Source organism: Populus euphratica, unplaced genomic scaffold (assembly GCF_000495115.2).
Source record: "Populus euphratica unplaced genomic scaffold, PopEup_1.0 scaffold25.1, whole genome shotgun sequence".
Taxonomy (NCBI): Eukaryota; Viridiplantae; Streptophyta; class Magnoliopsida; order Malpighiales; family Salicaceae; genus Populus; species Populus euphratica.
In genome coordinates this window covers 2,249,668-2,272,921 of record NW_011499851.1, presented here as the reverse complement: position 1 = coordinate 2,272,921, position 23,254 = coordinate 2,249,668, and the positions used below count along the sequence as shown (strand labels likewise).

At 34.3% G+C, this 23,254-nt stretch overlaps 4 protein-coding genes across 5 annotated transcripts in view; 3 read left to right on the top strand and 1 right to left on the bottom strand.

Annotated features, from left to right (window-relative positions):
• The first annotated feature begins 3,392 nt into the window (after positions 1-3,392).
• On the top strand, positions 3,393-8,655 carry LOC105121570 (probable ADP-ribosylation factor GTPase-activating protein AGD8). The gene is made up of 7 exons (XM_011020266.1): positions 3,393-3,781; positions 3,883-4,001; positions 4,709-5,141; positions 5,253-5,522; positions 7,071-7,193; positions 7,837-7,935; positions 8,080-8,655. The coding sequence occupies exons 1-7, from the start codon at positions 3,713-3,715 to the stop codon at positions 8,185-8,187; spliced, it is 1,221 nt and encodes a 406-aa protein (XP_011018568.1). The 5' UTR covers positions 3,393-3,712; the 3' UTR covers positions 8,188-8,655.
• A 4,844-nt stretch (positions 8,656-13,499) lies between these two features.
• Positions 13,500-18,188, top strand: LOC105121569 (ubiquitin carboxyl-terminal hydrolase 21-like). 2 transcript variants are annotated; one of them, XM_011020264.1, is made up of 9 exons: positions 13,501-13,969; positions 14,057-14,544; positions 14,655-14,769; positions 14,870-14,980; positions 15,332-15,504; positions 15,659-15,997; positions 16,327-16,452; positions 17,039-17,597; positions 17,681-18,188. In XM_011020264.1, the coding sequence occupies exons 1-9, from the start codon at positions 13,729-13,731 to the stop codon at positions 17,944-17,946; spliced, it is 2,418 nt and encodes an 805-aa protein (XP_011018566.1). In that variant the 5' UTR covers positions 13,501-13,728; the 3' UTR covers positions 17,947-18,188. The 2 variants fall into 2 exon arrangements, with proteins under 2 accessions (XP_011018565.1, XP_011018566.1); XM_011020263.1 differs by having other exon boundaries at positions 13,500-14,544.
• Positions 18,189-19,181: 993 nt separating this feature from the next.
• Positions 19,182-20,290, top strand: LOC105121568 (uncharacterized). The gene is made up of 4 exons (XM_011020262.1): positions 19,182-19,351; positions 19,482-19,621; positions 19,697-19,797; positions 19,889-20,290. Exons 1-4 carry the CDS (start codon positions 19,234-19,236, stop codon positions 20,049-20,051), a joined length of 522 nt encoding a protein of 173 aa, XP_011018564.1. The 5' UTR covers positions 19,182-19,233; the 3' UTR covers positions 20,052-20,290.
• A 2,200-nt stretch (positions 20,291-22,490) lies between these two features.
• Positions 22,491-23,254, bottom strand: part of LOC105121678 (glycine-rich cell wall structural protein 1.8-like) — a 1,673-nt gene continuing 909 nt past the window's right edge. The window contains exons 2-3 of the mRNA XM_011020403.1: positions 23,038-23,226; positions 22,491-23,004 (exon numbers count right to left, since the gene is read on the bottom strand). Of these exons, the coding sequence (XP_011018705.1) occupies positions 22,685-23,004; positions 23,038-23,226 (509 nt within the window). The 3' untranslated portion in view covers positions 22,491-22,684. The remainder of the gene's footprint in view (positions 23,005-23,037; positions 23,227-23,254) is intronic.

Genomic DNA, 23,254 nt, shown 5'->3' with positions numbered 1-23,254 from the left:
GCAAAGCAAATAGATTGGTGCATGTAAGAAGCATATGTTGTGTTCAAGCATGACATAAGAAGTTATCACGATATTTTTGTTGCGATGCTAGAAGTGTCACATCGCATTCTTCCTTATGATCTAGCGCGTATTGGTGCATACCAGGTGTTAGGTTCTAATGGTCTTCATTTCATCCATTAGCATTTGTTTCATTTCATTTTTAAATTAAATTTGGTATTTATTTTTTTAATTATAATTTTTATATCCTTTTCACATTTGGATTTCAATTCTATCTCTTAACACTTGATTTTTATATTAAATTTGATCTTAATTCTTTTGATCGTAGTTATTAAACCCAGATCGGGCTAACGGGTTAACCTGGTGGCTAGACCAATCTAGATTTGCCAAAAGACCGGTCGGTGCATCATCCAGGCAAATTCAGGTGAGATTTGATGTTTTTTTTTTCATTTTAAATGTGGTTTTTCTCCTATGCCTCTCTTTTTTCATACTTGTTAACTGATTATTAACACTTTTTGAAGTTCACTATATAAATATTAAAAATATATTTTTTTTCAATGTTAGATTTGAAATCCTTTAGCATATATACTCTATATTTTCAAGAAAAAAGTTATCTTTTTTTAATGTAGGATTTGAAACCTTTAGTATATATATTTTATGTTCCCAAGAAAAAAATATTTTTTCAATTTGGGATTCGAATTTCTTTTGTATATATACTCTATGTTTACAAGAAAAAAATTATGTTTTTGCAATATAAGATAAAAAAATTTTTAGTTTAAATACTTCAATTTAAAAGGATAACATGATATCTTTTTAATATGAGATTTAAAGCCCTTTAGTATAATATATTTTATGTTCATAAGAAAAAAATCATATTTTTTCAATATGAAATTTAAAACTCATTAGTATACATACTCCTATGTTTTTTTTAAAAAAATTATTTTTTCAATGTGGGATTTGAAGTTATTTTGTAGATATACTTTATGTCCACAAGAAAAAAATTATATTTTTTCAATATATGATAAAATATCTTTTTATTTAAATAGTTCAACTTAAAATAATAGCACAATATCTTTTTGAAGTCTTTTAGTATATATACTCTATGTTCATAAGAAAAAAGTTATATTCTTTTAATGTGGGATATATTTTTTTTATCTAAATACTTTAACTTAAAAGTATAAAATTATATATTTTTAATTTGGGATAATTTTTTTAAAATATTATTTTAAACTTTAATATTTATAACATATATAGTCCATATTCATACGGATTTTTTCTTAATTTTTTCATATAAATTATTAAAATTTCAAATATTTCTTTTTAAATTTTTAAAGTCGACCCGGGTTGATTAATAACTATGCTTTTGATTGATTTTTTTTCTTTTCAATTTTATCTCTTATCTTTTTTTATTGAGAATTTAGTTTCATGATTTTTTTAGTTTGTCTTATTTAGAGTTAGTTTTGGTCTCATGACCTAGGTCATGGGTTTTTAAAGATTAGCATGAGCTGAATTTATACTTTTTTAGGTTTTTTTCTAAAAAAAATAATCTTATTTTTAATTTATTTTTTAATATTGGATTGGTTGAGTATTAAATTTTGTAATCTTTTTTTTTTTTTTAGAGTTATCTTAATCTTATATCTTATAATACTGGCTTAAATGTTTAAATTGAGTTGATTCAAGAGGTTTTTATTGTTTTTTCCTAATAATTGGAAAAAATTGGACTAATAAGATTATTATACAATAAAAATTATCCCATACTTATTATGCATTTTATGAATAGTTGTCAAATTTAGCATAGTTCCAATAATAGATTCAAAAATTAAAAATTAATAACTAATCATGTAAAAATTAATAAAAAAATTTATTTAAATAAAATAAAATCTTATTCATTCATGAATAATATAAGAAATTTATCAAAAATAAAAAAATTATATATATACTAAAAGAAAATAATCTTTGACGGTAGGAAATGGCATAATTATAATTTTTTTCTGCATTTTTTATTGTAGCATTTCTGTAGCAGTGGCAAATTTATAGTTGTTGGGTTTTTTAGGAAAAAAAAGTTTTTCTTATATATTGTTTTCCTTGTACTTGGTATATTTATGATTTTTCACTTGATTTATTTATTATCATTTTTTTCTTATCTTAATTTTTTTAATAAGTTTTTAGTTTTTTTTATATATACTTTTTTAGAAAAAAAATATTATTTCCTGTTATTTATACTTGGAATACTTTTCATTCTACACTTTTTCTATCCATACCATTCCTTTTATTCTTATTTTTATATTTTGTTTTTTATTTTTTTTTTCTTTACACCTTTTTTTATTATTGTATAAAGAATAAAAAAATGATGTTTTATTGTAACAATTAAAATATTATCTTATTTTTTTTACTATGTTAAAAATATCATATATTTCTATTAATATACATGATATTCATTATATATGTAAATATCAATTTTTTAATTTTCATTTGTATTTATTACTCAATGTTAAAAAACATATTAGCTAGACATATATAGTAACTCGTTTGAGTTAGAAAGAAATTATTCAACAAGCAACGAGGTAAGTCAAAATAAACATGTTAATATTTTTTGTATTTATATTGATATAAATATTCTCAATTTATTTAAGTAAATATATGCAAACACTTTTTTATTAACAATTTTTTGTTGTTAAAATATAGATTTTAAAACTTTCACATTTATTTTTTCTCAAAAACATTATTTGATCCATGACTAAGTATGGGTGAAATAACTAGTTGCGGGAAAAAAAAGATAAAATGGCAGAAGTTTGGATAGACCCCAGGGAAGACGAGGTAAACCTTCGACACCATGGCCCTCTCCGGAACAGGAAAGCATTAGAACTACATTGCGGGCCCATTCCTCGATATATTCACAAATAAATATTTTAACAAGAAACTTTTGTTGGGCACATTCTGGAAACCTCCTCTGCCTTCAAACAAAGAAAGAGAGAGAAGAAAAGGAGAAAACCTCCCTCTTGTTTTTTTGTAAGAATGGATCCTATTTTAAAAAATAAATACATAAATAAACGATATTATGTGATTTTTGTAAATAATAATAATAACGCTTGCTTCATCAAATAATTTGAAGAACTAGATGACTGAATTTATTTTTAAAAAATACCAGACTGCAATTAGAGAGAGAGAGAGAGAGAGAGAGAGTCCATCATAATAAATTAAGATTCCGTAAAAGCATAGATACTGCATTTGGTGGCTGTGCTTTAACGTCTCACCGTACGACCATGGGTTGACGGCCTGCAATACTCAACAAGCACAGACCGCTACCCTCACCCCCAACCGTCAGCGCCCACAGGCCCATTTAAGTCATTTCCTTAAAAATAACCCCCCTTTTTTTTTTTTAAACAGCCAGAGTCCCTCGCAGACGGAAACAGGTCACCAGAAATCATCGTCCGTCAAGCAAACACATTCCAGGGGCATTTTAGTAAATAAATAAATATATATCTCCCATTCATATATCTCTGTCTAATCTGTTGTTGTTATTAAATTGAAGCCGAAGCAAACGAACTCGCTTTCTCCAACTTTGCAATTTTATTTCGCTTTATATTTATCTCTAACTTCCTCTATTTGCGATCTACTGGTTTCAAGCTGAGGCGGAGGCGGTGTTGCAGCAATTCGCGTAACCTCTTCGGGATCACTTTTCGTCTCTCCCTCCTTCTCTCCCTAAATTATCTCCATGGCGTCGGAAAATTTCACTGACAAAAACGTGGTGTTCAGAAAACTGAAAGCGAAATCGGATAACAAGGTTATTCCTTATTGATTTCGTTGTGGATCTGATTCAGATCTGGAAATTTTATTGTTATTATATTGGATCTGGAATTTACGATTTCGTGTGTTTGTTATTAGATGTGTTTTGATTGTAATGCGAAAAATCCTACTTGGGCTTCAGTAACGTACGGGATCTTCCTTTGCATCGACTGCTCTGCTGTTCACCGTAGTCTCGGTGTACACATCAGCTTCGTTAGGTAAATTTATTCTCTGTTTTTTTTTTTTTGAATTTCCGTGTTTAATTATCCGATTGTGCATTTAATTTAGATTTAAATGACAGTTTTGTTTTCTTTTTAAAGTACAATGAAGCTTGTTGATGCACAGGATTGGTGCAAAAAGTTAATTTTATTTGGATCAGATAATGTGAAGTGAGAATTGTACGTGATAGATTTGGAGATTAATCAATATGATTTTTTTTTTACTGAGAGATAATGTGATCATTGCTTTTGAAAATTAAGAAGGGAACAATCAAGCATCACATAAAAAATGAATGTTTCCTCTTTAAACTACCTGGCATCTTGTCAATTTGTTTTGACTAGGTTGTTGGGATAGTTTTAGTTTTTATTTCACTGCAGGATCAATGGTAGTGTATGGATGATTCTTTTTGCAAGTAGACCTTTTGCATTTTGGAAATAATGGCTGTAAAATTTAGAATGCGGTTGGTAGGATGTAACCAGTGGCGGTAAAATTGAGATCTCAATTTCAGAAAATTTACTCTGGGTTTCTCTGTATCTATAGACTGGAGAGACATGTTCCAACTCCAAACCAAGTTTTGGTGTTATCTTTGCTCCCATTATATATATATATATATATATATATATAAGGGTTTCTGTTTATCCTCTTTTCTTCTAGCATTTATTTTTCAGGAACGACTGTGATGCAATGTTATTTCCTATTCATATAGGTCTACGAATTTAGATTCATGGAGTCCAGAGCAATTGAGAACAATGAGCTTTGGGGGAAATAATCGGGCTCAGGCTTTCTTTAAGCAGCATGGTTGGACTGATGGGGGGAAAATTGAGGCCAAGTATACATCTAGAGCTGCAGAGTTATATAGGCAAATACTTTCAAAAGAAGTTGCTAAAAGTATGGCAGAAGAAGCTGGCTTGCCATCATCCCCTGTTACTTCTAAGGCAGCCCAAGCAGCAAATGGACTTCCTGATGTCAAGATTAATGATGCTCCTAAAGAAAGCTCATTAGGAAAACAAGAAACACCTGATTTAGTTCGTTCCCCAAAAGCTTCTCACTCGGTTATTACCAGTTCTGTGAAGAAGCCACTTGGTGCAAAGAGAACTGGGAAAACAGGGGGGCTTGGTGCTAGAAAGCTTGCTACGAAGGTAGGATTTTGCCTCTAGCTTGTAGAATTATCATCAGTTATCTTAGAAGCATAAGTCAGCTTGACATTTTTTACCTAGCCTGCTTCTTAATAGTACAACCTTCAATTGCAGCCTAGTGAAAATCTCTATGACCAGAAGCCTGAAGAACCAGCACTTCCTGTAACTTCAACAACTAACAACAACAACAACAACACAAAAGCTGGCACATCTTTTGCATCTCGCTTTGAGTATGTAGATAATGTTCAACCTGCTGAGATGATTTCTGGGGGCCCACAAGTGATTAGTCATGTATCTCCGCCAAAGTCATCAAGCTTTTTCGCAGAATTCGGGATGGAAAGCGGTTTTCCCAAGAAAGGAAGCTCAAACTACTCAAAAGTTCAAGTAAGCTCTTTAACATGCATTATCTGCTTATGGTCAACTGTAGAAAACCAGGCAATACTTGCACGTTCAGCAAATAACCACCAGTTAATGCAATATCACCTAACTGTGACTTCTCAAATCTAGAGACTGCAACCTTTGAAAGGATCCAGGTTTTTATACCAGGCAAGAGTCTGAAAAGAAAAAAATGGATGTCAAAATGATATTGAAATTTTTGGTTTCATCGGCCAACTGAAATTTAGACTATTAATTAATTTGTTAGATTTTAATTCTCTTCCCAAATCTGGTTCAAATTTATGGTAAGTTGCTACCAATCAGCTTTTTTTTTCCCACACTATATTCAGTGCTTAAACAAATCAAAGCATTTCATATGCAGAGTTGAAAAGGGGAAAAAAGCCATTTACTTGAGGAGCACAAATTGAGAGTTTGTAAAATTTGTGAGGAATGTGAAAAGCATCTATGTCCTTCCATTATGTGTTTGCTAGTTGTTCTGTCAAATTGTACTCATCACTTTTGAGTGTTTGATTTTCAACAAAAACGAGGCATCATGACATTTAGCTTGTGATGACACTTCCAAACTGGTTTAAACTCTCTCATAAGCTAGTAAAATTGAAATTTCTTTTGAAGTTGTAGGGTTAAATTTGCATAATACCTGTGCTTAAGCTGCTATTTCTGCATTGTAATAATGTTGTGATGTTTTAGTGACTTTTCAATCTCTTTTTTATTTTTCAGCATGCAAGTCTAGATTTTGCAAATTATGTCTGTCCAGTAAAAAGAAATAAGGGTCGACAGTTCTCATGGAGTATTGTGGGAAAATCAATAGAGTGACAGCTTTGTGTTTTTACCTTAAACTACATAGAGGAGTTTTTTAAGTTAATTTTATTTTGTATTTCAATGTCATTCTTTTGATTTCACTAGGTTTTTGTGTTGGTATTATACAAAAGTCCTGAGTTGATGGGTTTCAAAATTCACTTATGTGCAAGTCTCGTGGTGCTTACTCTTACCTAAATGCTTTTCTTTTTAACCTAAATGCTTTTCTTTTTAGTATGATTCTGTACTTCTGAATAATGGGTATATTAAATTTGTATTTTACATTAAAGGGGTGTTTATATTCTGTTATGAGATAACCTGTATGTCATTCCTTTTCACTAAGAGGATTTAAAATATAGTTGATTTTGTCTGAGTTTATGTTTAAGAACCATGAAGATAAATATCATAGAATAGGTAATGTTTCTGCAGAAACCGTCTCTCTGTTGGTTGCGATACTTTTGTGTATCTCTATTTTTTCTTCTCTAGCTGCATATAAAAAGGATCTTGATATTAGTGGTGTTTTTCTTGCTTCAGTAACGGTCTTGGTATTTTATGTTTTCTATTATTTGTTAGCATTCTTGTCATCAATCACTTTACTTATGTTTTGGGAATTGCATGTGACATTGGAGATGTTATGCCCATTGTTACTGGAATTTGTCAGATGACACTAGTGATTTAGTCAGCAAGGAATTTGTTTGTTTAGTTCTGTACTTGTTTGTTCATACATCCTGTTACTATCAGATTCAGGAAACAGATGAAGCAAGAAAAAAGTTCTCGAATGCAAAATCAATCTCATCAGCCCAATATTTTGGTGATCAGAACAAAGCTGATGCTGATGCTCAAGTTTCATTGCAGAAATTCTCTGTATGCCCTCTTGCTACCACTATCTAAATATATTTAAATTTTATTTAGTTTATAGTGACAGGTTTCAAGAATTTCATCCCATTCTCTCTCTGTTTGTTGTGATTTTACTACCATTAGTTCATCCTTGTCTGCTCTGTCGGTCACTAGATTGAAATTATTGATAATTTTTTTGTTCCAACCAGAAGTTTCTTTACTCAGCCAGGGATCCCCCCCACACCCCCAACATCTACCCTTATCTGGGAAAAGAACTATGGTTTTTGGATGCTGTGAGTGAGAATTCCAAATTGCCCTTGCCTCCCCTTCCCATTCCAAACTTAGGTTCTAGCTTGCAGGAAAAATGGCAAAATGCCGCGGTTACATAGAAGTGCTTAGACAATGAGGAGTCAAATCACCAATGGCTCCATGGTCTTCCGCACAGTATCTCTCGTATGAAACCTATACCACATGCCAGACTTGATGGAACTGCCTCATAAGCTAGACAATTCTTTCCACATACCATTGCATACATCCTATCTGCTTTAACTGTAATGAGCATCAACCAGCTCATTTCTAATGACGGCCACGACTAACCACTAAAATCTTGCATTTCTTTCTTCTGAAATTTTATTTAAGGTTAAAGGGTGTAAGTTTTATGCTGTTACAGGGCTCCTCAGCTATATCAAGTGCTGATCTTTTTGGTCAAAGCGATGATCAGACTATTGATCTTGCTGCGAGTGACCTCATCAATCGGATCTCTTTCCAGGTAATGCTTTGCATGTTTTGGTGCTTAAATATTTGAATGAATTTCTGTTAAGATGGGAAACCACTGGTTTCTTTCACTTCTTTTTGTTTGTTTTTCACTTTCCTATATTTATCAAAGGTTTCTTCCCTTGTTTAACCCTCTTAGGCACAACAAGATATCTCTTCCCTAAAGAATATTGCAGGAGAGACTGGGAAGAAGCTCAGCTCCTTCGCATCAACCTTCATAACTGATCTTCAGGACAGAATCCTCTGAAGTTGATGGGCTGTGTTAAAAAATCTGCGAGTTCGCCACATTACCAATCAATATCTATGCAGTTGAATGTAAAATGAGTCCATATAAAGTTCTTTTTGAAGAAAAATAAAAGTAAGACGTTTTCAGGCTTTTGATAGGTTTTCTATTATTATATTGTAGTGCAGGTTTTGGGATCCTTTCTGTTTTAGTTTCTTGGAGTGTACTAAAGAGATGTAGGAATTGATATTATAGACAAAGTGTTCTGTTGAAAATTAGCTGCATTGTTGTTGGGGCTAATATTAGGACACACGGCAGAACATTACTTGCCATTCCCAAGGAAACAGCAACTAATGCCTGAAGCTTTGTGACCTAATACTACTGATGGTGCAATACTTCCATCCTGCAGGCACTGTTTGGTTTGTTATGTTCTAGTTGTGCAAAACTGTGTTTAGTATATTTTAGCTAATACGATTGCTGATAATTTATGATTATTAAGGGCGTGATTTCATGTTTATCGTGGGTATTTTGATGGTGTTACGGTGTATAGTGCCCATACGGAAAAGAGAAAAAAGAAAAATGAAAAACAGTTGATTTACATTAGCAACTTTTTCTTATTTATTTTATTTAGCATAAATACTTACTTTATATTTATGTTTATATATATATATATATATATATATATATATATATATGATCATTTTATTTAATATATGTATGGTGTAAACAGCTCATAATTATAATTTTTTTTCTCAATTTTAAAAATTACATTAACAATATTTACATGTTTGTTTGTGTGTAAGGAAAAAATTTATTAAAACCATGGCGAAGTGACTAAGATAGACATGTTGATATTTTTTTATTTATATTTATTGATAAGAATAGTTTTTAATTTATTTAATTAAATGGATGCATAAATTTTTTGATTTATGATTAATATTTTTTGTTAATAAAACATGATGAAAATATTTGTATATTTATTTTTTACTAAAAAAATATTATTTAACTTTTAGCAAGGTGCAAATCAATAGCCATGCCACCGAGGACAGACATCTGCCAACGGCAAGAAACGTGGCTGTGCTTTTGAAAATCCAGAACCCTCTTCTCCAAAGGTAACTTGTAGTGGTCAAACGAGTTAAGACCAAGAAACCACAAGAAACTGAGGATAACTTACCTGTTATATTTACGTTTAAATAGTGTACGAGAGAGGATCTCCTATTTTCATGGCTAATATCTTAGCCGAAGGGGGAGCGTAAATCCCATCTAGATGGAATTGATTCTATGCAAGGGGAAAGACACCTTTTCTCATTTTAGCTTCCAAACGCCAGTGAAGACCCTTGAATTCATGTTAAGATATGTTTTTTTTATTGTGTTTGGAATTGTTTGTTTTTTAATTTTTTTTTTGTTTTTAAATGTATTAAAATAATTTTTTTATTTTTTAAATATTCTTGATATTAACACATCGAAAAAATAAGAAAACACACAAAAAATTAAAGCAATTTTTTTTTTTAAATTTTATTCAAAAACATTTTTATAATACAAAAACAAACAGACTTTTTATCCAAAAATCTACAAGTGATTATATTTATTTATTGCGTTTGGATGACTTTAAAAGTAACCTTATATTAAGGTGAGATTCATAAAATCTGTAGTGCAATATGATGAAGTCTAAAAAATTCAAATAGCTTAGGAATAGGGATCTCGGGTTGGATAAGCAGTTAATTAATTGATTATAGCAATCTTATCCATTTTTCCTAACCATAGTAATTGATAGCTTACACTTAATGCTTAATAGACCAAGATGACTTCTAGCTAGTTCCTGTAAAAGGTTTTTTTTTTGTTTGGAGGTAAAGACTTTCCCATGCTTAAATAAGTATCGTTTTAGAGAAAGAAAATACAATAATATTCTGGAGAGAGATACTCTAAAAATATATATGCAGTAGATATTGAAAATTATGAACTTTTGATTTGAAAGTTTCATGGTGTATTTATAGTCCATAAATTTTATCTTTTTGTGAAGAGGAGGGTCTGAAGTGTAATTTTATACTGATAACATTTAATGAGATATAAATATCCATGACATTTATATTAATGTTTGATAGAAATATAACGAGTTCCTATAAGACTTTTATAAACCTAAAAGGTGTAGAGAGATTAAGGTCCAATAAGTTAGTTATAACTGAGCCCATGGATGCTGAGTTATTCCCCTAAGCTAGACCAAGGGAGGAGGATCATTCTCTTAGGCGTGCCCTAGGTAAAATAGTTATTCCCTAAGACGTGCCAAGTAAGGATGGTTGTTACCTTGAACTTGCCAGGCTACTAAGTCTAAATGCCTTGGATTTGACATGTTTACCATACCTACGTTGTCAACTTGACTAAATACCAAGTTCAAGTATCTTGGGTTTGACATATTCGCCAGACTCGCATTGCCTCATTCCATTAGGCATGCCAATGGAAGATGATCATTCTCTTGGGTGTGCCCAAATGAGGATGTGCATTATTTTGGGTGTGCCCAAGGCTTGACACATTACTAGACCTAATAACATCTGAGTCTGGCTAGCGCCAAACCCAGCGTGCCTGGAACTTTGCACGTAGCCAAGCCCAGCGCACCTTCACTAGAGCGTGCTTGTTTTCCTAAAAATTTATACTCATAAATTTTTTTTAATCCAATGTTTTTTGGTAAAGATATACTTATAAAAACTTGGTTAATCAATAGTCCCCTAGTTTTTGCGATATAATAATATGCAAAAACTTAAATTAATCTTCTAGTTCAAGTAGAGTAGTGAGTTTTGCTCGTATAAAAATGGGGGTAAGCTAGAAAATATGTAGAGAAATATGCATATGGACTAAAAGAACATAAATTTATAATTAGAAAAATTCTAAGAGATTAAGAGTACTATGTCCATCATCTATATAAATTTCTAAATGGTTTATAAGGAACTCATTGACACTAAACCTATACTTAAAAAGTTCTAAGTGATTATAAGTTCTTGGTGAGTGGGAGTGTGTAGCTTTTCTAACATTGTCATGGGGCTTAAAAACCATTTACTAAATAATGGTCATTATGATTTTTTTTTTATGATACATGAAAGCCCTTATTAAGAGTAGTGATTACATGATGTTGTTATTTATACCCAGGAAACCAATCACATCCATCCCTTGAAAATTGGTGCATATATAATTGAGAAGATTACATTTACCTTTTGAAGATTGATACATATAGCATTAGAGAAATTACATATATTCCTAGAGAGATTATATCTACCCCTTAGAAATTGATGCATATAGCACTGAAGATGTTACATATATCCCTTGAATACTAATGCATATAGCACCGGAGAGATTATATTTACCCCTTGAAGATTGGTATATGTAACATTAGGAAAATTACATCTATCCCTTGAAGATTGATGCATATAAAACCAGGGAGACAAACTCAATCCTATTAAGAGTGGAGCATATAATACTGGGGAGACCAAGTTCATTCCTTTCAAGGTGTATTATTGAAAGACTTTTAGGCATAACCTCAAGAAAATAAAATAAAAAAGTCATTTTGAATTAGTCATTTACATATAAGAAACTTACATTTTTATTCTTATTGGTTATTGTAAATTTTTATTTGAGCAGACTGTCCGATGTGAGGGAGACTCTTCCATTCATTTGTATAATTGTAAAAAATACTTCACATGTTTTATGATTTGAACTAATATTGCACCTGTGTTTGTTGGAAGCTTTTCAAAATCTTAAGGTTTCAATTGCATTTGTAATGTTAGTAAAGCATAGCCCAAATTTACTTGTTTTACCTTATATGGCTAGCACTACTTTAGTGAGGAGTCAGACTTGATTGCAAAGTTGTGTTGAAGCTTTATTTGGGCACGAGTGTAAGCAGCAAAGAGAAGACTTGTCTCATATCGTAGCCTGGGTAGGTATTGATTGTGTGCTATGGAATGGCTAAAAATATCAAAAGCAAACTTTAGAAAGAAACCAATGTTTTTTTGATCATTTTCCCATAAACGACATCATTAATAAAGTCTCAAAAATCCAAATAGCCTAAGAATAAGGCTTTTGAGTTGAATAATTGGCTAATCAATTGGTCTTAACAATATCATCCATTCTTCCTAACCAAGACAGTTGATAACTTCTACTTGGTATTTAACAAGCTAAGGTTGTTTGTGACTAGTACCTACAAAAAATTCTTTTTGGTGGAGGTGGAGACTCTTCGATACTCAAATAAATATCTTTTTAGAGAGGAAAAATACAAGAATATTATGAAGAGAGATGCTCTAAGAATATATATGCAGTAAAGAATTAAGACTATGAACTTTTAATTTGAAGGTTTCATGGTGTATTTACAACCCATGAGTCTTGTTTTTTTATGAAGAGAAGGGTCTGAAGTGTAATTTTATTATGATATTATTTAATAAGGTATAAATATCTCTCACATCTATATTAATGTTTGATAGAAATATGATGGATTTCTAAAGAACTTTTATACACCTAAAAGATACAGAAAAATTAGGGTCTAAGATGTTATGTGTAGCTAAGTTCATGGAGGTTGAATTCTTCCTTTACGCTAAACTCAAAGGAGAAAGGTTATTCTTTTAGGTGTATCCTGATGATAAAAAAATTAAAATTCAAAATTTAATCCTTTTTCACAAAAAAAATAAAAAATATTCTATTTTCAACCACAAAACATATTTTAATCAACCAAAAACATCAAAATTAAATTAAATTTAAAAATAAAAATTCAAATTCCAATCTATTATTTATAAATACCAAAATCAAAGTTTTTAATAGGTACTTAATAACTATCTCTCTTCTCAACTTCTATACTAATTTGTCTCTTTTCTTTTACAATTTATAATAATTAAAACATAAAAAAATAAAAATTAAGGCCAAAATGTAATACGCTAAAAAAATAAAGACTAATTATACAAAATTAAAACTTAAAAAATGAAATTATAGTTTTGTACACCTCCTGAAAATGACTCTATTTCATCTTTCATGTTGATCATTCATCTCTTAGTTTTTCAAATAATAAATTAAAATTTTATCACGTAAAATTGATTGTTAATTTATAAATAATAAATTAAAACTTTATCACGTAAAAGTGATTGTTAATTTGATATCAAGATATTTTAAAGTATGCAAAGTAAGTAACAGAAAATAAATAAATAATTTTAACACTTAAAACAATAAAAAGTATAATTTTAGAGGAATAAACTGAAAATCAAAATTAAACTATTTTTTTAGAATAATCCGCGGCATTTAGAAGGAAAAAAAGAAGAAGAAAAAACTAGTTGTTTGCTATAAAAAGAACTTCGTTCCCCTAGTGAAAGAGAGCAATCGGGCAGCCACCATAGCAATCTGTAAAAAATTTTAAAAATCAAAAAACAAAATTGGCGCTTCAATTTTCCCTCCAACACCCCGTTCTTGACCTTTTCCTTTTCCCTCCTCCTACCCTTTTCAAAACCCTAACAAAATCCTCCAAATTATTTTCAACTCCAAATTTTCTGTTTCTTCTTTACCCAAACAAACAAAATCCTTCCACTTTCTTCTGGTTTAATGGAGGTTTCAACTGAAGCAGCCGTTGATGTGTTTTCACTGCCTTCTAACATTGAATCCCAAGAGTCCAAATCTCTTATTGTTGCTGATGGGTTTTCTTCAAAGTCTCAGGTTGAAGCTCTAAATGACGAACTTATGGAAGACTCACACGAGGATCCAGTGAACTCACCTAATTCTCTCAAAACCTTAACCGAGTTAAGCTGTGGAGAGCAGTGTTTGGTTTCTATATCGTCAAAATCAGGTGGGTTTTCACAAATTTCGACTTCAACGCCTCAATCTGAAGAAACCCTAACCATTTCCTTGCCTTCTTCTCATATCGTATCCCCAGGTAACCAGATTTCGGTTCCTTCGCAGTCAAATCAAGATGGGTCTGGGTCATTTTTAGCTAATGGTAATGAAGATGGGGAATTGGATTCTGGCCACCGTTTGGTCGCTAGTTGTGATAGTGATGATAGTGAGCCTGATTCACCTATGCAATTAGCACGTGAAAAGCTTACTTCGAGCTCGTCTGATTCGAAGCTTGCTGATGGAAATGTTGAGGATGAGGAAGAGGGTTCTGGTAATGATGACGAGAAAGAGAATCCCAGGCGACTTTTTCATTATGACCCTTATTCTCACGCAATGTATCATAATCAATGGGGGCATTTTGATCCCGAGTTCCATGAGTATCATCCGGGTTTACCTCCTCCTTGGATTAGGAGGTTTCGCAGACAACCATGTCCTCAATTATGGAATCGTTGGGATGACAGAGAGAAGAGAAGAAATCAAGAATACAGGCTTCCTGGTTTTATGCAGGAAACTGGACCTACTGGTGTGGTATGTCTAAGAGGTTATTATTTTGAATTTATTTGATGTGCATGTGTCTATTGATGTTTATCCATTGTGATATTAAATTTTTGTTTTGTTTTTTGGTGCTGGTTTTGCAGGGTGCTGCGCTTTTTAATAAAGGAAACACTTGTTATATTAATGCAATCCTGCAATGCTTTACGCATACTGTGCCTCTTGTTCAGGCTCTTCGTTCTTGGAATCATGAAACGCCCTGTGAGTACCAGCTGTGGATAGCTACTTGGATCTGAATTGTTTGTACTGTTTAATTGAATTTCAGTTTTGGTATTTACTGCTGGACATTGGGAGTTTTCAGGCATTACTGAAGGGTTCTGTGTTCTCTGTGTTCTTCGTGATCACATTGAACTTTCTTTATCTTCGTCTGGAAAGATTCTTGAGCCTTTGAAACTTGTCAACAATTTGGAAAGTATCCTTTGAACTTTTGTTTTGTTTATCATTGAGCAACATGTGGCAGTGGATTAATTATCTTAAGTGCACTATGAATTACTTTGGCCATTACATTTCTTGTGCATCATCGTTTAGTGTAATTGTCATTTCTGGGCTGCTGAATTCTAAGTTTCAAGGGACTTTCAAGTACTCCCAACTGACCTTTTAGTATTGTGATTTCTCTCTCTCTCTCTCTCTCTCTTTTTTAATACTGTTAGTGTTTTGGATACTTCGAACTTTAGATTTCTTCTGCAATGCCTACTTGATATTTTGAGGAAAATTTTCTGAAAATTTTGGACTTAAATGTGATTCTTAACCCATGAATAATTAGATATTTCATCTGTTTTTCGTCGATACCAGCAGGAAGATGCCCATGAATTCTTCCAATGTTTGTTAGAAAGACTTGAAAGGCATTGTTTGGATTCAAGCCTAACTGATGACAGCGCATCCTCCCATGATAAGAACATAGTTGAGCGGGTATTTGGAGGTCGTCTTGTTAGCAAAGTATGAGTCTGAGGAGTGAATTTTCCCATTTAATTCCCTTTAATTTGCATATTGCTGGTGTACAAAGAAAGTTTGAAGTATTCATTTCTCCACTTTCAATGCTTAGAACAAATGTTTGTTTATTATTAATTCTTGCCTTGGCATTGAATTTTAGTTACGATGCTGCAATTGTGGTCACTGTTCTGATAAATATGAGCCACTGATTGACCTGAGTTTGGAGATCGAAGATGCGAACTCTCTTCAGAGTGCACTGGAGTCATTCACCAAGGTGGAGAAAATTGAGGATTCAGGGACAAAGTTTACATGTGAAAGCTGCAAGAAGGAAGTTTCTAGGGAAAAACAGCTTATGCTGGACCAGGCTCCTTCAGTTGCTGCTCTTCATTTGAAGAGATTCAAGATTGATGGGACTTCTATTGAGAAGATTGGCAAGCATGTGCAGTTTCCACTGGAGTTGGACTTGAAGCCCTACACCAATGACAATGAGGACAGTGATGTGAGTCATGGATTACTAGTATCACTGAATCAGGATCGCTTCCATTTTAAAAAGCGATAAGTGATCTTAACAAATTTTAAATGGTAATCAAGATGAAGAGCATGGAAAAAGGCATGCTAAGAGAATTTAAAATTGAAATCAAACTACGATTACTGTCCATTTAATTGATCTTTTTACCTGCAAAGGTCAAATACTCTGCTAGTCTGGGAAAGGGAAATAAATGGTTGAAGACTCGACTCATGTCACATCAAAAAGTAAAATTTGTTGGTTTTGTTGTATTAGTTTGTGTTTTGTGAGCATTTAGTAAAACTCTTCCATTTTCTTGACAGGAGGTGGGTTTCAAGTATCAACTATATGCGGTTGTGGTGCACAAAGGAGATTCACTTATGTCCGGACATTACTTTTGCTATATAAGATCCTCTCCAGACACATGGCACAAGTTGGATGACCCAGAGGTAATAAATACTAGATTCAATCTCTTTGCTGTTGATTGTTGTTGTTTCGCTTCCAATCTCCTTATAGAGTATGCCCCTGCTTACTTTTAAACCTATAAATGATAAATGATGAATGAGATTGCATCATCACTTGGTTATATTGTGTTATCATGTGATTATTTTTAACTTCTGTCGGTTAAGTCAGGGTTTTTACCTTTTCCTGAACACGGATTTGTCCTGAAGTGGAATTGTGGTGTCACTTCCAACAGTTATCTTACAATTTCTATTTATGTTTTTTCAAAAGCCATCCTTTTCTTGATTTAAACATTTTACCCCTCTAAAGTCAATTGTTTGGAAGGTATCAAACCAGCGAAGTCCTCCGGCTTCCTATCTGCTGGATAAATAATATTTTTGAACAAATTTTACCAGCATCATGTGTGTTGAGCATGGGTGCGTTCCTTTGTGTGTTTAATGGAAGAGATTGGAAATATTTATTATGTAATTCTGCCTGTAATACCTTTTGAGGGTTGATTGAGTTGGGTGTATTAACTATTAGTTCTGAAATGATGGTATCTCACAAAACTAAATTAACTGCCATATTTTTCAGGTCAGCAAGGAACAGGAAGAATTTGTACTCTCTCAAGCTGCCTACATTCTGTTCTATGCTAGGGAGGGTACACCCTGGTGTTCAAGTTTGATCAAACCACAAGAGCTTTGCTCAGATCCCAACAATTCAAATACATCACCCAAGTCAGTTCTAGATAATGTTAACCGTGAATGCACTGGTGTAGGGGATAACAAAAGTTCTGAAACCAATGTAATTAAGGATGCCATTGAGGCAACTTCAACTCACATCCCTTTTGAGAGAAATTTTGAAGAGAGTGAATCTAGAGTTGAGACTAGGGGAAATTTTGCTCAGATTTCCCCTGCCAAGAGACCAAACTTTCATCGCATTTTGTCTATAGGTGAGACCCCCATGGTTGATGTTTCTGTGCCATTTGGAGCAAGTGATTACCACGATGGAGTTTTGCATGATGAGATGTTATGTTTTCCGCCTTCTGTTGAAGAAGATAACTGCAATCAGGGTGCTGAGAAAATTGAAATAAATGGTGATCTGCATTCCCCAACTCCACACAGATCACCCACTCCAGATAAAGGACTGCCAGGTAAAAGAGTTTATTCCATCAAAGTGTTTGCATAGTTCTTTCAAGTCCATATTATCTGAAATGAGATGAATGGAACTTTTCAGAAGCCAGACATCGTATTCTGCGAGATCATCAGAAAGGGGAGAACCGGGTGAATTGTAAAAGATCATCAAAAAAGGTCGCAAAGGATTCACAGACAGCAGAAGCTCTTAGATGCATCAAGAGAATGCCAACTGCAAGGGGCATGAAACTTATGGCTGCCTTGCTTCCTAGGAATGACAAGACCAGACCAAGATCATCTCCATGTAAAAGGGCCAGCCCTCCTGGTTCTCGCTGCAAACCCACCATACGCATGGCAGTTATGCGTTGAATAGTTGAGGTTTTGTTTTATTTTATTTTGCTGGCTTGGTCTTTGGCCAACATAGAAGCAATATACTTCAAATGCTAAGTTAATGCCTCATAGTGAATATTGCCTTTCTGAGCTGCATGTTGACCACTCTGTTTCCCATATGATGTTGGGAAAGCAGGTACTCTGGTCTCTTAGGTTTGGCTATACGTTTGGTCTGGGCAATGTATAGTTCAAATGAAATGAAGTTTACTCTTTTGCAACCTTGCTTTCGAATTTAGAAGTGGCCTCTGTTACTAGCACTTTGAGCTTTGAAGCACACATAAATATGGCGTAGAGTTTGTGTTGGAAATAAATGACAGAGCACTCGGCGCCTGTTCAGTTTGTATATATGGCTGTTTACTGTTTTTAGCTTCTGATCAAGCCAGTTAGACTGAAAGTCAGGGTACTTGGGACTCAGGAGGGTTAGGTTTTTTTTTTTTTAAATACCCATCCATATTTATACTCAAGACATTTATGCAAAAAAAAAAAAAAAAGAACAAGATTTAGGGTTCTTCCCTATCGAAAAAATAAAAAAAAAATTCAGGTCCGAGTTTTTTCTTCCCAGAGTTGACATGGTTTATGCTAATAGTTTCTATAACGCCAAAATGAAAAAAAGAATATTTGCTTTTTTGCATGATTGAAAGGTTAACTTGAAATAAAAAACAGGTAACAATACATGTTAAAACCGCTATTTGACATGCCTTCTCAGTCATCTTATATTCCCATACAAAGTTGCGAGCTGACTTCAATCGTCTTTGCTGATAAAAGCTTCTAGTTTCTTTCTTTTTTGATTAAAAATAAAGCTTTTAGTTTCTTTCGTCATCGATAATATCATGGCAAGGATGTTTCACTGCTGTGTCACGAACCTTTTAGCCTTACTATGGTGTATCTGTACATCATGCCAGCTGCAGACAAACTACAAGCATGTAGCCTTGGTTCTATGTTGAAATTTAAAGATAAGCATCGTGGAATATGCATAGGATGCCTTTGTTCAAATCAAGAACTTAACAAAGCTGATCCTAGGTTCCATCTGAATTCCAAGGCCTCATTTTGGTTGTTCCTCTACAGACAAAAATGGAACTAATTATAAAAGTATCACAAGACCTTCATACTAAATCCTTCCTTTTCTTCTTTCCATAAGGAGCGTTTGAAATTGACATGGCTGATTCATTCACAGGGGGTGAAAGTAGTCACCAAGGAAGGCCACAACTTTTGAGAAGCAGCCAGTTGCCGGAAATTGCTAGCTCTACCACTCAGGTGGTCCTAGTCATGGATGGACTCAAGGAGTTCACCATAAAGCCGCTTAAGTGGGTTCTTGAGAATATTTCAGCATCCGGTGGCATTAATGTCACTCTCCTTGGAGCCATGCCGTGGCTCAATATTCCTCGTCAGTATCTAATTTATTCTAATCTTCTTGTACAAAATTCATATCCTGTGCTCTTGCATATTGTGTGAACAATTGATGAAATGTTTAGTTTATGAGGTGAATAACCCCGGGCTTAATTTTGCCTTCTTAGTATCTGCAAAGACGTGGCAAGGTATTTGGGCCGTGGGATTTGAAGAATTAGCTATGGCAAAAGAACAAGGTGATGAATGGAGGAGTGACTCTAAATATGTAAAGCTTCAAGCAATTCTTGACCTCTGCAAGAGATTTGGGGTATGAATTAGCCATGCCACATCACTCATTTTATATTGAAATTCCTGCTAATTAGTTCACATGTAATTTATGCAGGTTAATGTGCCACAGAAGGAAGTTGTGATGGGTTATCCCTTGAAACTGATGGTGGTTGAAAAGCTTACAAGCCTTAATGCATCATGGGTGGTTTTTGAAAGGTAAAAAAATAACGAGAAACAGTCATTGTTGTACATTTTCTCGAGGGCCATGAAGATTTTTGCTGATATAATCTGTTGTGCTTAGTAACAGGCATCAGAGAAGAGACATGGAATCCATTGCGGATAAATTTCCATGTAACATGGTTATGATCAATGAAAATGGAGAGCCTGTTATTATCAAAATGCAGCCACTGAGTAGTGGAGAGTTCACTTCAGGGGGATCACCAGCATCTTTTCTATCTTCTCCGCTATGATTTCTCATTATCTGTTGGAAGTTCCTGAGGAGAAATTAATCACCAGATAAACATGAAGATCACTAACAAGAATGTTTCTATTTGATTAGTTATGGATTTGTAATTTAAAGATATTGGGTGGAAGTGATGCACAGCTGATGATGATGGTGAAATTCCTTGTGGGACGTGGGCAATCAAGGACTAAATCATAACTTGGTTCTTCAGCCTACTTGGAGTTGCACTTCGAAACAGTCCCCCCTTTTCTTTTTCTTGTAATAAAGCGCAGTTTCACCCTTTTGGTTCTGGCTGTACGTTACTACATTGAGTTCTTGGAGAGGGGTGGGGGGGGCCTGGGGGCAGTTCCCCGTGTCATGAAGTTATTTCTGTTGGATTGATTTAGCAAGAACATGATAACATGAATTGGCAGGACTAAAAGTTTTAATTATGATTTACCTACTGTCAAGACATAATATTCACAAAATTGGATAAAGTGCTGCAAGCCTGCAAGTATAGACTGAGGAAGACTACGGTAAAAGTCCATGAAACAAAGTTGGGCCCGATAATAATAGCCTCCGTATAAAATCTTGCGGAGAGTTACATGGACTTTTAGCAGACCGTTGATGATTTTGCTTAAAACTGCAATGTAAAAACGAGGGAGTAGAAATGCTTTTTGTGGCCACAATCTCAATTCTGTGGCAAGAAGGGAATGACTAACATAAAGAAATCAACAGTAGTTGAAGTGTGCTGCAGTTGCATTTCTTGTATATATGATCCTGATAACGGGGAAGAAGAGAGCCCGCAATTCTAGCACCCAATACCATCCACGTTATAATTTAGAGCAAAGTTGGCTCAAGAAAGAACATTTCGAAACATTGTTATTGAAATTCCTTCATGTTTTCTAGCAGAATAAAACTACATTATAATGTCACCATGAATCCCTTGCTAGAGAGTATGAAACACTTTTGACCTTCATTGGGCTAAAACCTATTATTGATGACTTTTATAGAGAGAAAGGAAGGATGCTGACATGGTAGAGACTAGAGAGAGATGAGACTTCTGTGCCAGAACGAAGAAATAGAAAAAAAAACACAGTAATATATACAAGCAAAACAACACTAGATGCTTAATGAATCATGGATGGCCATGATAAGGGATCTTTTGGTTTAGAATGGAGGTGCTTCATTTAAGCAAGTGTTTTGTTGAGAAAAGAGTGGTTGATCTGCTAGGAACATGCCACATAAAAGTTGCCTCCACATATACTGGTCCATTACACACATGCACACTAGAATGCATGCAGTCTCTCATCCACCCTCTAGCTATTGTGCAAATACGCTGTCCTCCATATCTGTGTGTTGACTTTTGTGCGCTTAAAGATTCATAATTTCTGAGAAGCATGAACCTAAAGACCCAAATCGTCCCCATTTCTGTGGTAATTATTGATGTTCAATTTGAAGTTCTGGACAAACAATTTCCTGCAATATCCCATCAATGTTATCTTGCTTCAGAATGTTCCTAGCACGCTATGATTTGGCGTTGACTTGTTATAGGACCTCAGCAACTAAATATATATGCTACTATTCGATTCTCTCTTTCTTACCACTTTCTATTCTTATAATGACAATGTGCTCAATTTATTAGATGGACTGTTGCTTATTCTCTCCTGTTCTGTGTAAATTAGACCTAAATAAATTTCCTTTTGTTTTGCGATTACATTTCTCCAGTCATAATTAATCTAACGAAAATCATGGATTTCCAGTTGATTACTTAATCTGCAACAAATGCAGAGATAGCTCTGGTAATTTAGGAGGGCATAAGCTTGGATAAATGCCAATTAATTTTCACCAATAGTATGAATCACGGCAATGAACTGTAAACACCGAAGCAGGCTATGCACCACTGCTGGAATATCTGTGAACGTCAAACAGATGCCGCTGGCAATCTTAACAGCAAGTATATTCATAGATATATACATCACAGAATCTACTCTGTTGCTTGCACAATTAATTAATTAAGAAGCCTGTTCTTTCAAGCTAAACCAGAGTGGATCAGGCAAGGAACATCGAGGGAGTGCTCAGTCTGGCGTGGGTCTTGAATTATATCTTTTCTGCTTCTATGTATCGTTACAATTTGACCAGGACATCCGACAACACAAGCTTCTGCCCACTTTACTATAATTAGCATGCAGAATGACAAGCTTATAATTTGTTCTTTGAACTTAATTAGATTGTAATTGAGAGAGTGTCATATCACTAACTCCTTAGAAAGGAAGATGGCTAAGAGCATGGCCGTTCCCTTTACGATACAATATCATAGTTGCGGCAATAACTTGGATTGCTTGCTATTTATCGTAAACACATACGGCATGCAACGTGATTACTTGTCCAAATTAATCCAAGTCCTCTCTAAGTTCTGCCCACAGAAGCGCCAAATTCTACGTGATTTTCACGTCAAAACAATAACTAAAACCGATCGATAAAGAAGAATTTATATTACTTAAAAATCTGATACAAAATACGAAGTGCATGAGTAACAATCTTCATGTTAATTATATATTAGTAGATATTAACATATTCTTAACCAGATTACTCTTATTTCTCGCACCACAACGGACGGGTAAATTTTTCTTAAGGTTGGTGTAATAACGAGTTCCATTCTCAAGGAGCATAGCCACCAGCACCGTGGCCTCCACCGCCTCCGGACCCAACTCCATGCTCACTACCAGCACCATAACCAGCACCACCACCTCCTCCAAAGCCGCCGCCGCCACCACCAGCATGGCCATCTTCGGCACCACCACCACCATGACCACCACCTTCTCCTCCACCATATCCGCCTCCGTGTGCCCCTCCAGTCGCATAGCCGCCTCCACCACCTCCACCGCTTCCACCTCCACCGCTTCCACCCCCACCTCCATAGCCTCCACCATGTTCTCCACCAGCACCATATCCACCCCCAGCACCACCACCTTTTCCACCTCCATACCCTGCACCATTATCACCTCCAACACCATATCCCCCACCGCTACCCCCTCCTCCTCCACCACCAGCACCATATCCAGCTCCACCACCTTCTCCACTTCCACCACCACTTCCATATCCTGCACCGTGGTCACCACCAGCACCATAACCAGCTCCTCCTCCACCACCACTTCCACCACCTCCATGTCCAGAAGCAGCACCATATCCAGCTCCACCACCTTCTCCACATCCACCACCACTTCCATA